The sequence below is a fragment of the Synchiropus splendidus genome, chromosome 19, assembly GCF_027744825.2.
Source record: "Synchiropus splendidus isolate RoL2022-P1 chromosome 19, RoL_Sspl_1.0, whole genome shotgun sequence".
Taxonomy (NCBI): Eukaryota; Metazoa; Chordata; class Actinopteri; order Syngnathiformes; family Callionymidae; genus Synchiropus; species Synchiropus splendidus.
Window position 1 is genome coordinate 9,780,907 of NC_071352.1, and position 15,623 is coordinate 9,796,529.

The 15,623-nt window shown below is 42.4% G+C and overlaps 1 protein-coding gene across 3 annotated transcripts in view; it reads right to left on the bottom strand.

Annotated features, from left to right (window-relative positions):
• Window positions 1-4,989, bottom strand: part of srcin1a (SRC kinase signaling inhibitor 1a) — a 111,926-nt gene extending 106,937 nt beyond the window's left edge. For 2 of the 3 annotated variants that reach the window (XM_053852758.1, XM_053852757.1), the window contains exon 1: window positions 3,567-4,277. In XM_053852758.1, the coding sequence (XP_053708733.1) occupies window positions 3,567-3,642 (76 nt within the window). In that variant the 5' untranslated portion in view covers window positions 3,643-4,277. Of the gene's footprint in view, window positions 1-3,566; window positions 4,278-4,630 lie in introns of those variants that run through there. The other variant, XM_053852761.1, reaches the window with a different exon arrangement.
• Between the last annotated feature and the right edge of the window lie 10,634 nt (window positions 4,990-15,623).

The following is a 15,623-nucleotide window of genomic DNA, read 5'->3' on the forward strand; positions in this document are numbered from 1 at the left end:
CGTCGGTGACACTACTTCTTCTGAGTGTTATCCCATCAGACTGTGGAGGAAAGCATGTTTCCATGCAACCTTTGACTCCTGAATTCTGAAGCCAAGCGTGGTTGAATATTCATCTCATTACCGCAAGACTTCCACACATTGATTGCACTCCGCCAACTGTCACGGAAGCAGCATTCAGACGCCACTTTCAGACTGCGATGAGGAGTATTTTAATTACTCGCAGCAGAAGAAATGCTCCTCTCATTATCGAGACACTATTGTCTGAAACACAGCATAACATTTTGCAATCACATATCCACCCAAGTGGAAATCGCTTCCTCTTCCTGTTGCACAAAGTAGTTCAGCGCTGGTGTCAGCAAAAACAAACTCTTTTATTAGCGTCCGTTTTGTCGCATCCCGCTAACAAACACCTGAATGCACAACAAGCTGTTTTTATGAGCGAGAGGACGGAGCTCCCACTCTGCACACTGGGGCTAGCAAGAAGTCACTGCGGAGCAACTGAAGGCTCGTGAGTGGGGGGGAAACTAAAGGATAATGTGGAATAAACCGCTCTCTTGGATCCACTACGCACTTTCCTCAAGATCAGGTTGCACACGCTTCAGAGGTGTAATTATATATCCAGCCTCTAAACCCGCTACAGCTACAAGATTTGGTGTTGATTTATTGTGCCCGGTGCAACATAAATACACAGTTGTACAACCAGACATGATTTGTGCACTGACACACAAACTTTTCCAGTTGACTGCGGCTGGAGGGCTATTTATCTCCGCTTCTATGCAGGCTCTCCTTCTCACTTCTGTTCATACACATCGAGACCGAAACGTGTTAACAAGTAGATTTGCCTACCCAATGAGGAAGGACTCGCAAAGTGTGTCGATGACGTCCTCATAATGTCACCAATTGGATGGCTCAAAAATATCCTTTAGCAGAACCAATCGAAAGATGAAAAGCTGTTAGCTTCAGAATCAGCTACTTTAAGATTTTATTGTTAACTTTTGAAGCCTGTTGTGGACTGGCCCCCCAAGCCCATAAGACTTAAATGTAGGGGTGACAGAGGGCACTTGGAGAGCCTTGTACCTCCACCTTTTTATCTTGAATTTTGATCTTTTGAAACTGTGGCTGAACCTTAAACATGAAAAAAAAAAACAACACAGAACAGAGTGCTGTCACAAGCGATAGAGAAACAATGAAGTGGAGGGGGAAGTTTTCACATTTACTAAATTGGTGACAATTAAAACGTGAGTTTATATTCATGGCAAGTAAATCTTTCTCCAATCAGCAGGGGTCTGTTTGTTCATATGTCGCAATATGCATGACTTTGCGAGCGGCGAAAAAAAAAGAAAGAAATTGATTCATTTATAAAGAGAATCCAACAGGATATCTGATCTTTTTTTTTGTTTGGCAGCAAATAACAGTAAAAAGTACAGGGCTGATAAACGGAATATGCTGAGTGTGATGCTTGGGTTTCGAATAATATTTTGGGAGAGTGAGTGTGTTCACTTTAAATGTAAATTTTAAGCAGCTATAGCAGCTATGGATTGAAAAATGTGGCACGCTGCAGCTATTTGATCTCTCAGTGGTTCAAATGTGATGAACAGGGTTCTTGCTTTGTAAAGACACCTGTGGTGCCAAGCGTCCATTTCCTCAGACTGGTTTTGCTGGGTTCACCAGTTTGTAACCATCAGCTGTCGGGGGCTTTGTTTACAGACGGATGCAGCTGAGATGCAAAAACCTGTTAGTCAAATCACTGACTCACACCGGGACACTGACAAAAGGTGAACTGCTAGAAGTGATCTTTTCCAACACACGATGAGCTCTGGCTTTTGACTGCAATGACAGGGGATCTGGAAATAAAAAGCGACTGGGCACGCCCCTCAAGCAATGAGAGGAGCTTTAAGGCTCTCAGAATGGATTACACCAACATCCAAGGAAACCACACGAGCAGCCAGGACAAGAAGAAAAGATCACAAATCCAGTTAGCATCAGCCCCTGATATAGTCAACTGTCAACATCGACTGATAATCATTATAACTGAACAAGAAACTAACACACATCGCTCGCTAAAAACAAGTGTGAACGGCGCAGTTCTCTGGATTAAACACGTGTCACACTTATGGTAATTACAATGTAGCATGTGTGATTCATGTAATTGCTGTACATTTATGGTGAGAAGTCACACACACACACACAAGTGAGCACATGCAATCCCAGGGCCTCATAACCCAGTGTGACAGGGACGCTGCATGAAGCAGAGCACAGACAAACAACAGCTTTCTAGGAGAGCCTGCAAAATACACTGTGAGTCAACATATTTCTGATTGAATCCAGCCTGCAGTCCTGACTATATCTCACATGATATCAATCTGCCCCTGGCTGCTTTGATTTCTTTAGAAACGTTCCAAAAAGGGTGCCGTGTCTCTGACAGAAAGCATTGCATCATCAGCAGCCAATCAAAAGCCAGCGTTCAGGGGGCTTTGTGCGGCACACACCAAGGGGAAAAGCAGGTGTTTGACTCCATCACGGCACAAACGCACAAGGACTTGAATTTGACTGCAAAGTATTTGCCTAGACGCAAATGTGATCATGCTGAAACAGTGTAATCTGATCGTTGTTTAAACAGCCGTGGACTACGGCGCTGTGATGACGGGGTTAATGTGGGGTGAGCTTCTCAATTGATGGGTAAATATTTGCATGCATATTGTGTCATGACTTCCTGCTGCCACCTGTCTGTTTCACTTCAGTTACCTCCAACATCCACAGGTCTTGTAAAGGACATCCATTTCGCTTGAATTAAAACTTCTGCTTTCAAACTATCACTTGTCTAGAGCCACTCTTTCTGCATTAGAATACATCAAGCAATCGCTAGAATATACACATGTTTCTGTTTCTGTGGCATCACATCTTGCTTGTAGTAGCAAATAATCCTGGACGCTGCATGCGACGCGAAAACATGGATCCAGAGTGGCTCATTGACAGTATACGGGCCCAAAACATAAAAAATGAATGTGAAGAGGGCAGGAGCTGGTGAAGTTGCAATGCTATCAACAACAAGAATCTCTCGAAGCAAATGGAAAAGATATACAATCCTGAAGCACATAAAGTGCCCTCAAATATAGAAATAGATGTCTAGCGATGAAGAGGTGTAATATAAATAAAAGTGAATCTGGGCGAGCCAAAATAGTTGCATGTGGTCCTGGCACGGCATGACAGTCACAGAAATCACTTCCTCTCCCTCATTTCTTGCCACTTCTATACATTTAAACATAAATAACGTTTAATCCTTGTGTGACCTGCAGAGATTTGATTGCTGACTAGACGCCCCTCTACACGTGAGGTTCAGGTTAAGTTAAACATCAGCTGCAGACAGGAGTTCAAGGACAAACCTTCCGGTCACAGAAGCAGCCTCAAATCAGTGATGTCCTTCAGATTAAAATAATCCAGCTCATCCATATTATGCAGAGAGCAAATCCCGACAATAATCACTCTCCCACTGCCATAGACTCAAACAAATATAAATAAAAATCAAAACACTGCTGAACAACCACGTCCTTGTCATCACAACTCACCTGTCCACCTACGGAGTAGCCCTTTTTTAGTCTTTTGTTCCTTCGGACTTGCCGTCTTTCTTTCCTTGTCTTTCATATTGCAGACTCTGTCGCTGCCTTGACACTAACTACCGAATGTCCCCGGGTGACAGAGCGAGCGAGGGATGGAGAGGAGTGGAGGTAGAGAGGCAGGTGAGGGAGAAGGAAGAGTAATGGGTGGATGGATTTGTTGAGCCGTGACGTACGGCCCTTCACTCTGAAATGTGATGCCTTTCCGACTACCTCTCGCTTTTATCTCTCCTCATGACGCCCGTCAGAAATAATTTCCGGCTCCGTAAACAACGCGTTTCCTCTTTTCGTCTTCCATCTCTTTTCATTATCAGACGATAGAAATGTGCAGATCAAGGTCCATTATTAATAAATGAGCTTGACCTTATGAAAAGGACCTTTTGAAGCAAGATCGAGGGGGAAAAAAAAGGACCAAATGGAAAAGAGAGTTAGTGACCAGAACATGTCAGAGACAGAGAGCATCAGGGTTTGACCCACCCATTCAACCGTTTACACCACCATCCCCCATGTTCCCGGCGTACTGTGTAATTGTTCCCGAGCTGCAAGTAATATTTTTGCTTATTGTCATCCTCTTCCTCTCCATGACACGATGCCACTGGTATCATCAGCCTTCATCACCACTGGATTGACCAGACAGTGGCAAGGAGACCTCCAAACAGCGAAACACAAAATCACCTGCTTTAATCTCTCTTTCGCTACACACCATCAACACCTGCTTCACTGGTGGCACAGCCCCCCCGCCCCCCTCCCATCCACTGCTGCCACTGGTTGTGTCTCCACCCTGCCATTCTTCTTCTCATCACCTTTGCCCTCATCTTCATCGGCAGTCCCAGTCCCCAGGTGCTTCACTCCCAACCTAATCCGATGCCATCCTCCAGCATCACCTTCCTCTAGAGATGCCTGTCTCTGGAACCCCCCCACCCCCAGCACCACCCCCCGCTCCCAGAATCTGGTTGTACAGCACAAAAAAAAGCAGACAAAAAACACAAGTATGTAAGAAAAGAGGGTTGACATGCCTTGGGATGGTGCATTGCCCATGCTGCGACACGGACCGCTGCAGCTGAAAGTGATCGCGTTTCCTGTTTCCCCTCCTCTTTTTCCTCCCTCTCCTCCTCCCTCTTGGCTCCTCACAAAGCGCTGGGTCTCTCCTTTCTCGCGCTGGTCCCTGCGATCCTATTTGCGCCGCTCCTTCTACCTTCCTCCTTCTCTTTGTCTTGCTCTCGCTTCGGCTTTCCCTTGCCTCGGCTCCTTGGTGAGATGGACGCGGTCCAGCAGCAGAGCCTGTGTATGCTTTGGGAGCACGTGTGTGTGATAGCGAGGTGAGAGAGCCTGGATGAGAGTGAGAGAGGGAGTGAGTGAGAGGGGCGTATTCTTCAGCAGTGGGAGCCTTAGGAGAATGTGCATGCCGGTGAAGGGATGCTCAGCTCATAAGTAAGAATGAACCCTCTCCCACTCTCTCTCACTTGCTCACTCCATGCCTTTTTTTCTCCACATTATACTCTCTTTTAAAGATGCAGGATGCTACATGCCATGCTTTGGGCACATTCCACAATATGCTAAATAATTGGGGAGTCCAGGGATATGGTCCGGTGGGGGGGGCTTGGCAGATAAGCTAGCAGGGAGCACAGTGGAGAAACGCTTGTAGCAACAACTGCACGAGAACTAGAGAGGGGAGGTGCTTGTGAAATGGAGAGAATGTAGCAGAGAGCGAACACTTGAAATGAACCCTAGTGGCAACAGCAGCTAATGATGAAGCCCCAAGGCGAGGTTGTAGTGTAGCGGATTGGCATGGCAACCAGAGCGCAGTCGAGGGTGAGACCGACAAGGGCACCAGAGGATGGTAATCTCAGCATCATGGCTCGGCTGTTTGTTTGGGAACATAAATATCAATACCCGCGTCACCAAACAACCCTGGCTTCAGGGCAACACAGACCACTGCACTACATTTTCCTGGACACTCCCTGAAAAACAAATCCCATCATAAAGGCTTCTCATCCCTCCAATAATGCCCTTGGAACATAAACACAAACTGTAATGGATGCGAAACTCCTGGCTCAGGGGCCAAATTCAGCACCTCAGGTCATTTTATGTGGCCCATAGACTCAATTTTAATACTGACAACACTGTGACCCAGCAAGATGCTGACAATCGCACTTTGCAAGTGGAATTTCAGATTTGACTCACAGTTCCTGTTGTAGGTGCAGGCTATTGTTGTTCAATAACGTACTGTTGTGACCATGTTTTCACAAGATAAAGCAGTAGAACGTTGTCCAAACTCACAATATTGCCAGAGAATGGGGGATAGCATGACCAAATACTTGGAAGAGAACACAACTTATCAACTCATTCTGACAATGTTTAAATAAATAACACTACGAATATTACCGTAAATTCTGGACCATAGCGTGCAATGGAATATTAACCACCACAACCACAGAAAATAAATCTTGTTCACACATAAGCCGCACCGATCTATAAGCTTGGTGCTGTCTGCACTGTAGAAAGGTCAGAGGTCCTTAAAAATGCATGAGGAGCACTTCTAAACTAGTTTTGAAAAACGGTGTCCACCATGGAGACTGACTCATGAAACAAACTGGGCAATGTTCTGAACTTGAACCATGAAATCCTCACATCTTTTATTTACATTAAAGTGCTCAAGTGGCCCTCATCGCCAACACTGAGTGGAAGGGCAACTGAAAACCAAAGGACGGTGGTTCACTGCAGAAGACCAACATCGACCATTGATGGCCCTGAAAGAACCGGTTCCTCTGCTGATCTCATCTGTATCACCACACCACTAGCTTATGAACATCGTAGCACGGAAGCCGTTCTGCCTCCTTGCCAGACATATTTCACACCTGCCTTACCGGCAGAACCCTAATATTTCTTCTTCAGCCTCCTGTCCTCAGGTAGAAAATACAGGAACCCACAGGCAAGCACCACCAGGCCACTGAACAGCTTCATACATCACGCTGTAGGAAAGCTGAACACTACTGGTTAGCTCCCCATTCTGCCGCCTGTCTGTGGATAGCAGCACAAAACTGCACACATGACTGTCCACCACTCTGACTCCAGCTTGGTTCAAACGTCATACCGTCTATTGAAGACAATTCTAAGACTAAAATCAGATTAAAAATGTGCGTACAATAATCTAGTGTAGATGATCCACTGCTACGTAACATCAGCACCACAACCATAGTCACAGCTAGCTAGCGTGGCTACAAGGAAAAGAGCATAAGAAGTGAATGTAAACACAGAGGTGCAGCTGACGGCGTCACAGTCAGATGAAACCGCAGTCTCCGCCCCTCCCCTGGGGGGAAACAGTTTGGTGGTCACGAGTGTAGCTGTGAGGACAATCACGGGCCTGAAGAACAAATTCTCACTCCCAAAGCGGCAAACAGCACCACTCTTTAAGAGGTGTTTCACCCTATAGACTGTGTCCCGGGTGCGAGGCCCCACTGAGCAGCCTCTGCGCCTCATACTACGTACATACTACCCCCTTTTTCTAACCAGCTAAAAAAAAGGGAGTCCAGGGCTAAGGCACAGCTCTCCAGGCGGGATCAAGTCTGGGGCAAAAGCCCAGGTTTTCTCAGATTTCTGAGCCGAACTGACCTCATCTTGGGACAGTGTCTGTTTTGTAAAAGTCTCCTAAGTGACTTTGGAATCCTATGTTGTCCTATACCAAGTGACATCTGAAGAGAATGTCCGATCACCATCTCTGCATGCAACCCTGCCGCATAACTTGGAATACCACAAGGGAAGGAAAACTTTTTACTAAATTAAAACACCTACATGCCAACATGCACCGCGGAAGGTGTAGGATGCACAGTGACTTAACACTCACTATTTGATCGGTTGGCCCAGCAGGTGGTCTGCACTACCACGCCAGTCATCAAAAAAAAAAGTCAGAGAAAATTTGATAGTATTGCTGTTAAAGCTTACAATATTTTCACTGGTTATTAAAGAGCACTTTATTTTGCGCGCCACAGTTTTAATGTAGTCTCAAGAGTGCCGTGGCAAGTTAAAGACGAACGTAAATAAATGCTACTGTTAGTATTCACATCTTTGTTGACACTGTGTTATACCGGTACTGTGAAGCTATTTGTCCATAAGTGAGAAGTAAATCCGATACAGCGACAAAACTAATTTAAATATGCTCCACAGCATTTGTTTTTATTCTAATGACTGCTGAGGGACAATAGTTTGTTTCCTTCAAAGTAGTTTAACAGGCTATTATCAGCACTATGTTAATAAAGGGAATATTGAATGAATTAAAATCCCTTTGATCACCAGGGTTATGAATATTTAAAATGTAGGATTCTGATTTTTAAAAATCATGCTCAAAACGGAGGGGAAAAATCCTCCGCCGTGTGATCATCTTCGACTTACAGCGCTTCGCTCAAGGACATAGAGACACATCAATGAAGGAGTGGAATCCTCCACCTCCCTGACAATGCAGCTTCCTGAGCTTCGTGCCCCGGTTCAGATGTTATTTGAGGACAGAACTAGCGGACGTGTAAAACAAGGATAGTAAGAAGAAGAGAGCCTGGAGTGGAGGATGAGAGCAGACTGCAGATTTTTACTGTCAGACACACACTGACTTCTCCTTGCTGTCCAGGCTAATGGGTGCTGATGAGCTAAGAAAGTGAAGAGGGGGAGAAGGTGGGACCAGAAAGTGGAATGGCAGGAGATGGAGAGATAAAAGAGGACGGAGAGCCTCTCCATGATGAGAGCCATGAATAATGTATGGTCAGTCTGCACATGACTTACACAACACATCCGCTGGTCCGTCATGTCCAGATGCTTCATTGGCTCGTGTCCACTGGGGTCTGCTCTCCTCCACTCGCAGTAAAGCGTCCAGTCCTGAAAATGAGCTGAGAAAGTATGGAATATCACATGATGATCCAACCTTTACACTAAAAAGAAGTATGAAATTACTTGCGGCAGTATTGTTCTGCTGCAGGATTATATATTCCGACAATTGTTCTGGCATACAAATGCACTAGCAACGGAGCTAGTAGCAAAAGGGAATTTATCTCGCAGGAGTTGTTACATAGCAGCTCCTTCGATCACAGCCATTGGCAAAGCAAATTGTATATTCAATTTTTTTTCTATAAATGCATCAAAATACCAAGTGATACTTTCCGTCCATCACAGCATACTTCAATTCATTTTGTCCCTCTACTACAAGGGTAACCAAACCCACAACGGTGGGTCCTTGTTTTTGGTTTCAACCAAAGCTGTTATCAGTTGCTCGTCAGTCAGGTGCTGCTTGTTTCAACTGACACCTGATTGGTGAAACTGTGCACGCTTGTTTGGTTGGAACAGAAATCTGTCAGTTGATGTGTTGGGAATCATGTTGCAATGTCAATGTAAATATCATTCTACACTTTCAGTCATTTTTACCAAGAAAATGTCCAGAGAGCCCCACATAAGTAGCAACCTTTTTTTTTTTTACATTCTTTACATTATAATAAAAAATGATTTTTGTTTAAGTATTTATATTTTCATTATATTCTATTTATTATACTCATTTGAAACTGAATATTTTTTTATAGAAGTTATAAACCATGATTGACTCTCGTCCCACAGCTTTACGCAAGATAAGACACTATTCCTTTAAGTGACAGACAAGTCACAGACTGCAGGTGACATCACTCAAACGCTTCAGGAGTTCAGGTCAGAATGATTTTGCTGTGTCACAATAAAACCTATTACAGGATTAGGGATTCATGCCTGAGTTGGGAAGATATTTTATGTGCACTTATTACTATGAATATCTTTAAAGTTGCCTTTTAAAATGCTAAGTTTCTTTGAACCACTAATGTTCTTTTATTGACCTTAAACGCTCAAAATGTGTGACCGCAGCTCCGCCAACAGAGCCGATCTCCTGGAGGACTGGAGACGAGAAGCATCAACTGAGACCTGCTGTGGTGTCCACCCTTCAGACACACGGGTGAGAACAGTGCATTTTCCTTCTTAAATCATTTCTCGCCAACTCATTCAGATTGCATGCAGGTACAAGTCACCCGTCGGAGTCACATTCTCAGTGTCTCCTGGATTTGTGAAGAGAAATTTGCTGAGCATGGAGAAAGGGAAAACTATTTCTGCCAGTCCTCTCAACTCTCATTTCATTTAAAAATTACTTATATCTACGAAGAGGTTCATAGACCCACATGACTTTAACTCAACTATGGAGCGTATCCAACTGATTTATTAGGTGTATGTGAAGCTAAAAAGTACTGGATCTTTTCACAACTTCTATGTGAGTAAATTCCATCAGGATGTGGCAGATTATCAGCGAAGGACCATTGTAGATGTCAAAATAACTTGATTCATTCACAGCGAAGACGACTCCCTTGTTCATCTTCAGTGTCTTGAAAAGTAATATTTGAGATTTAAGGAGCGTGGAGAAAGTTCTGGCTGTCTGATTAAAAACAGGTTCTGTCTTTCAAATTTACATACTGAAGAGGACGGTCGACTGGTCTCTTCATTCGCACGTTTCATGGAGAAATTATCAAACATTTTCGCTCCCCTGAAGGAGTTTAAAGCAACTTAGTTCGTCCTGGTTGTCCTCTTTCTCTCCTCAGCTCCCGAGCTCATCGACCCAGAAATCCTTAGCACATTCTACAGCACAATAGATCTGTCCTCGCCTGAGTGGAAACTGGCAATCTGAGTTTATTAGAGTGGGACTGTGGACGGGCGGATGCAGGAGATAACTTTGGAGAACTTGGGGGGGCGCAGGGGTGATCACTTTGCACATCAGAGGAAACATCAGTCATTTTTCAACCTTGTCCGCTCAAAGTGCATGTTTAAATGCAAGAGCCTTCTGCAGCACTTCCGCAACACACACAAGTGTGCAACCTTCACAGCTCCAGCAGAGAACAGAGTGGATTCCTCCGGGTGCAGGTCATAACCGTGAAGGACTCGGCGTCCACGGTGATTGATGTCACTCCTGTTTTCTATTCGATAATCCCACATTACACAGCTGTTTCGACTTTATGACAAGCATTTATCATGTCTGGACTTTGAAACTTCCACCAACAAGGAGTTATAAATGTGACCCTGCAGTGGACCAGACTACGTAGAAAATTACTTTTGCAGTATTACTATTATTTTTTATTAATTTATGAATAGGTTTGTCTGCAATAGAAAGGTTTTATTTTATTTTTAAGTATACTTTTGATAAATGACACTTTCACTCAATCATTAAATATATTTTCATACGTTTTATTTCTTTTTAAGTATACTGAAAAAAAATGTGCAAAGTTGCTCCTTTTTTTACATATTCACTGTATATATTTTTTATATATTTATATATATATTTTTAAAGATCTTATTACTACCATTATTGTTACTCATCTCAATATTTTTTTTTATTATAACATCATTTCTGATGTGAATTCTGTATTTTCAGAAATAATTTTGTTTATTAAATTATTAAAAAATATTCATCTCTCTAAAACAACAGAGAGATGAATATTGCATTGACTCGCCATTCAAGCTAAAATATATATTTTTTTAATTGTTCTATTTTTATTCATTTTTATGCATCTCAAGAATACTCTTATTAGTTAGGCATGTTATTTACCATTTTCTATTTATTAAACAGTCTTTTTAGTTAACAAATATTACCTCAGAATTATATAAACATATAATCCACAAAACATTTTAACTGACAATCCCTTCATCTTCCTTTTAACCACACATCTACGCTCTACAGGATGTTGGCCTCTGAGTAGCTGTTAGTCACTGCGATCTAACCGGACAAACGTGTTTCCATGGCGATCGGAAAGTCAAGCGATGACTTGTCTTTATATGATAGGAAAAGCAGAGTCACTGGTGAACTCCTGTTTCTTGTGGAGTGTGTGGGAGTTGGACAGGATTTAGCAGGCCAGTCCAGCCACAGGAACACTGCTGAGCACCTTCTGTGATCACCGCTCGCCAAAAACTGTAACTCAGCAGTCGCGCATGAAAAACAGGATCGGATTTAGCTGAGCATATTGCTCGTGTATCGATTGTCATGCGTTTCCCCTCGGTGAGCATCATGACTGGGCGCCTATTATAAATATTGCAGTGGAATACGGTCCGCCGATCCTCAAGGTGAACTTGAAGGTCAACTACGCAAGGCTCCATGAGTTGAGGTCGACTCAGATTCAGATGGAGCGGCTGGAAACTCACAATGTACTTAAGGGCGGGCGGCAAATGGGGTGAGCCGCAGAGAATTGATTCACTTCCACGCCGCAGTAAGGACATAATAACTACCTTAACTCCAACCTTAGGAGAACATTAGCACGATCATTAAGCCCAGGATAATATCCAGCAGCAGCTGCAAGGTGAGAGATGACTGGCCTCCAGAACTACAGCGTACAACAAAATGAATAGACTTTCCTGCTGACAAATCATTACAATCATCAGCCCATCTTTGTTCTGCCACAAGTGTTTCTGATCCGTCTCCCCTTTCTCCACGTCGACTCCGTCACTCGCTATAAATACATAGGGGCTGTTTCCTTGGTAACACCTCCACAGAGAGTCAGCCACCTGATATCTAGACGTAGGGAGAAAGGAGGTCAGCTGACTCATCGATTGTCACGAAATTGTCTGTCCACCTTCAGTGGTTCATCTGGGAGCACGAGATGAAACAACAGGCCGCACCTGAGGGTGTGGAGGCAAATTATGTCATCGCGCTGGGAGCTTTATATAATCCAGACTTCTGCCTCCGTTCATCAGACTCTTTTTGTCACACGCCTAACGCGATTATTCCGCTGAAATTGTAATCTGATGGTGTGAAATTAATCTCGGGAAACATAAAAGGAAACTTGGATTGAGAGCATGGTGAGTAAATATGTGGTTTAAAAAGATGTTTCCTTCCCCAAAAAAGCACTTTTTACTGGCCTCCGTACTTATGAAGTAAAAACATGAAACTCATATTCAATATCTTTTTCGACCCACTAATACAGAACCACAGCACTTGACAGGCTGAGATTATTAATGTTGTGAGTGATGGCTTTACATCGATAGTTTTTATAATTGAACATGAAAATGCTTTACATGGGAATAACAGCAACATATGTTAATTTAATTCATGTTTCATTATTATTCATCATTACATTCAGAAGTTCTCTTACTATTTTTTCAGTATCTTTTACCTATAAGTTATTTTTTATTTTATTTTTTAAATTTTATTCCCTTTTTTCAGTTTGTTTTTTGTTTATTTTGTTTTATTTTTAACCTTTTTCTTTTACCTTTTTCTTTCTTCAAATATATATTGTATTATAAAAGGTCATTTCTTTGATAACATTCATTCTTCTTTCATCATTCTCTCAGTAGTCATCATTATTCTGTTCTTTAACACTTTTTTTTCCCAGACATATGACACAACCTGCACGATGTGTCACAAGACGTTTGATCAAATACAACATTGTCTGATAAGATATGTTTGAATAAAAAACAATATCAGAAAGATGACCAACATTGAATACGCAATATGTTAATGATAATAATTTAAATATAAATAAAACATATTTAGCTGATAAACTCCAACTTCATAAACAACATTGACGGGAATTTAAATGTTAACGTTGAAAAAGAAATTTGAAGAGCTAAAAAGAAATATGTGACAATAATGCAAGAAACATGCTCAGATAGCATGATTCAACAACATGATGACAGTCCATACTTCACATGAATAATTATATATGGTGTTCAGGGAGAGATGGAACTCTAGTGACACCTGCTGGTGCACTTACAAGCCTCGGCTTTTTAAATGCCTCTGTGTCTTCTCAACTGAACATAAAAACAGAATCTTCAAAGATCAACGGTTACTCCACGTTTGAGTCTTGGAACACTATCAATAAGACAACATCACTCTTGGCTACTCTGCTACTACAAGAGCATAAAAAGCGTATTACCCACAAGAGTAGTGGCCCTCGGTGTGTTGTATTCCGCTTCTATTTAAAGATCACAGTGAAATGAATGACTCCGAACTGCTGAGATGTAGATTTAAATTTCACAGCTCCCAAACAACAATTTTGAATGCGTGAGTACATCGAACCTAGACGTGTCTGATGTGAGAGGATCCTGACTTTAAAAGAGCTGGAAAACATGACTGACAGCTCACATCCGTGACACCTGCCAGATTGTCAACATCATAAATAAGTACAAGTTCGTCCCCTGGTAGAGAATAGATGACACGTTCCTCATGCAGGCAGTGTTCCAACTGACATATGGTGGGATGTGTCTGCAGACAGTGACCTACATTCACTGGACTCAACTCCATCAATGTCTGACGTTGTGTGTTTTACTCTGCAAATATAAAGACTCAGATCATAAGTCTAAAGTTGGATCTCGGTTCTAGTGCACGGTTTAGGGAAAGGCAGCCATATTGTGCTGCAAAATTTAGGATGTTTGATATTGTCATACCACCAAGCCGCTCTTTTACTTACATATTGGTTCGGTTTTTAACTCAATGTTGTGGTCTTTCATTCACTTTAAAACAAAATAAATAGTCAAATTTAAATGAGTACAGTTGGACAGCAGGTGGCAGTAGATTTCCAGAACTTTCAGCAGTAGCTTCTTCCCACTTAGGTGGGTTAAACACAATGAATCAAACACTGTTATTTTCTTATCCATTTTTGTCATATTTTTTCTTGAACAGTCAGTTTATCCAAAAAAAAGTGCAATATATTAACACAAAAATACAGTACACCAGTCAATGGTTGCCATACGGACGTTCACGGAAGACAGACTGCAGATGAAACTGAAAGCCACAAGGGGCGTGTGTGTGTGTGTGTGGGTGCACCTTTTGGTTCTAACCAAACAAGCAGCACCAGAGTGACTACACTCTTCATGTTGGAACAAAAACGTGCACCCACACGGCCCTTTGGGATCAAGTTTGACACCCCTCCTCTACACTACAGGAAGAGGAGTGACAGCGAAGGAACAAGGCACCAAGTGGCTAATATTTAGATCACAGAAAATCCCATAATACTTCCTTGAGTGTATTCAGTTTGTGGATTCCCAAATGCTTCCTTTCTAATCAGGTTGGACCCTTACAAATGGAGGGTCTGACCCTGTTGTTTAATTTCTCCCTGTAATGGCATAATCCATGCTCTATGGTGAAATGGTTCTAAACCAAACATAGTAGAAATGAGAGAAAGGATGCAGACTCATTCAGACCCTTTGATGTCTTCTCTACAGTCTGTGTGGTTTGTGGATTCATTTTGACGCAAGGCAGACTTTAATGACAGACTCAAAGTAGCAGCCCTTTCACTCACCCGTGCTCATGTGAAACCAAGAGCGATTCAGTAATGGAGTCTCAGAAGCAAAAGTGGTAAATTCTGCCTTTTATATCGTCTGAATTGTACACATCAGGTCAAAAACAATTCCATTACTGGATGAACCGCCCTTATTCAGTTTTAATGTAATGTGAAAAAGCACAGTATCTGCAAACGGTCCTTGGGCTCCCTCCAAAAACTTCACGTTTCGTCAGGTTGAAGTGTGATTTTCTGTACGTTCGCTTTATGGTCTGGTGGGTATATTACTGATGAGGTTTCATGAAACAGTCCTAATTTTCGTAGGCCACTAGATGGCACTGTCTGCTCTACAAACCTCAGATGAGCTCTAAAATTAGGTTTCATGAACTGTTTCTTCACGACCGTATAATGGAATGTATTGATCAGTGAGTCAGGATCAAGTCTTCCAGCTTATTCTTCTTGCCAATGCAAGTCAGACTCCACCAGCTAGACCTGGCTTGTGCCCTCCTTCATGACACAAGCGAAACTCAAGTGATGGATTTTAGCATTTGTCACAATTAAAACACATTTATTGCTCTACAAATAGTGTTATGACCTCTTTCTTATCACATTAACCCCTTTGGTGCTTTCTGCATTTGTATGCATTTAAAAGGGTTTTTCTTTTTTCTTCACCAAGTTTTATTTCTAGGTCTTGACCCACATATTTTTTGCTTAACTAAAATGAATTCCCATTTAGGCCCTTTGATTATGTACA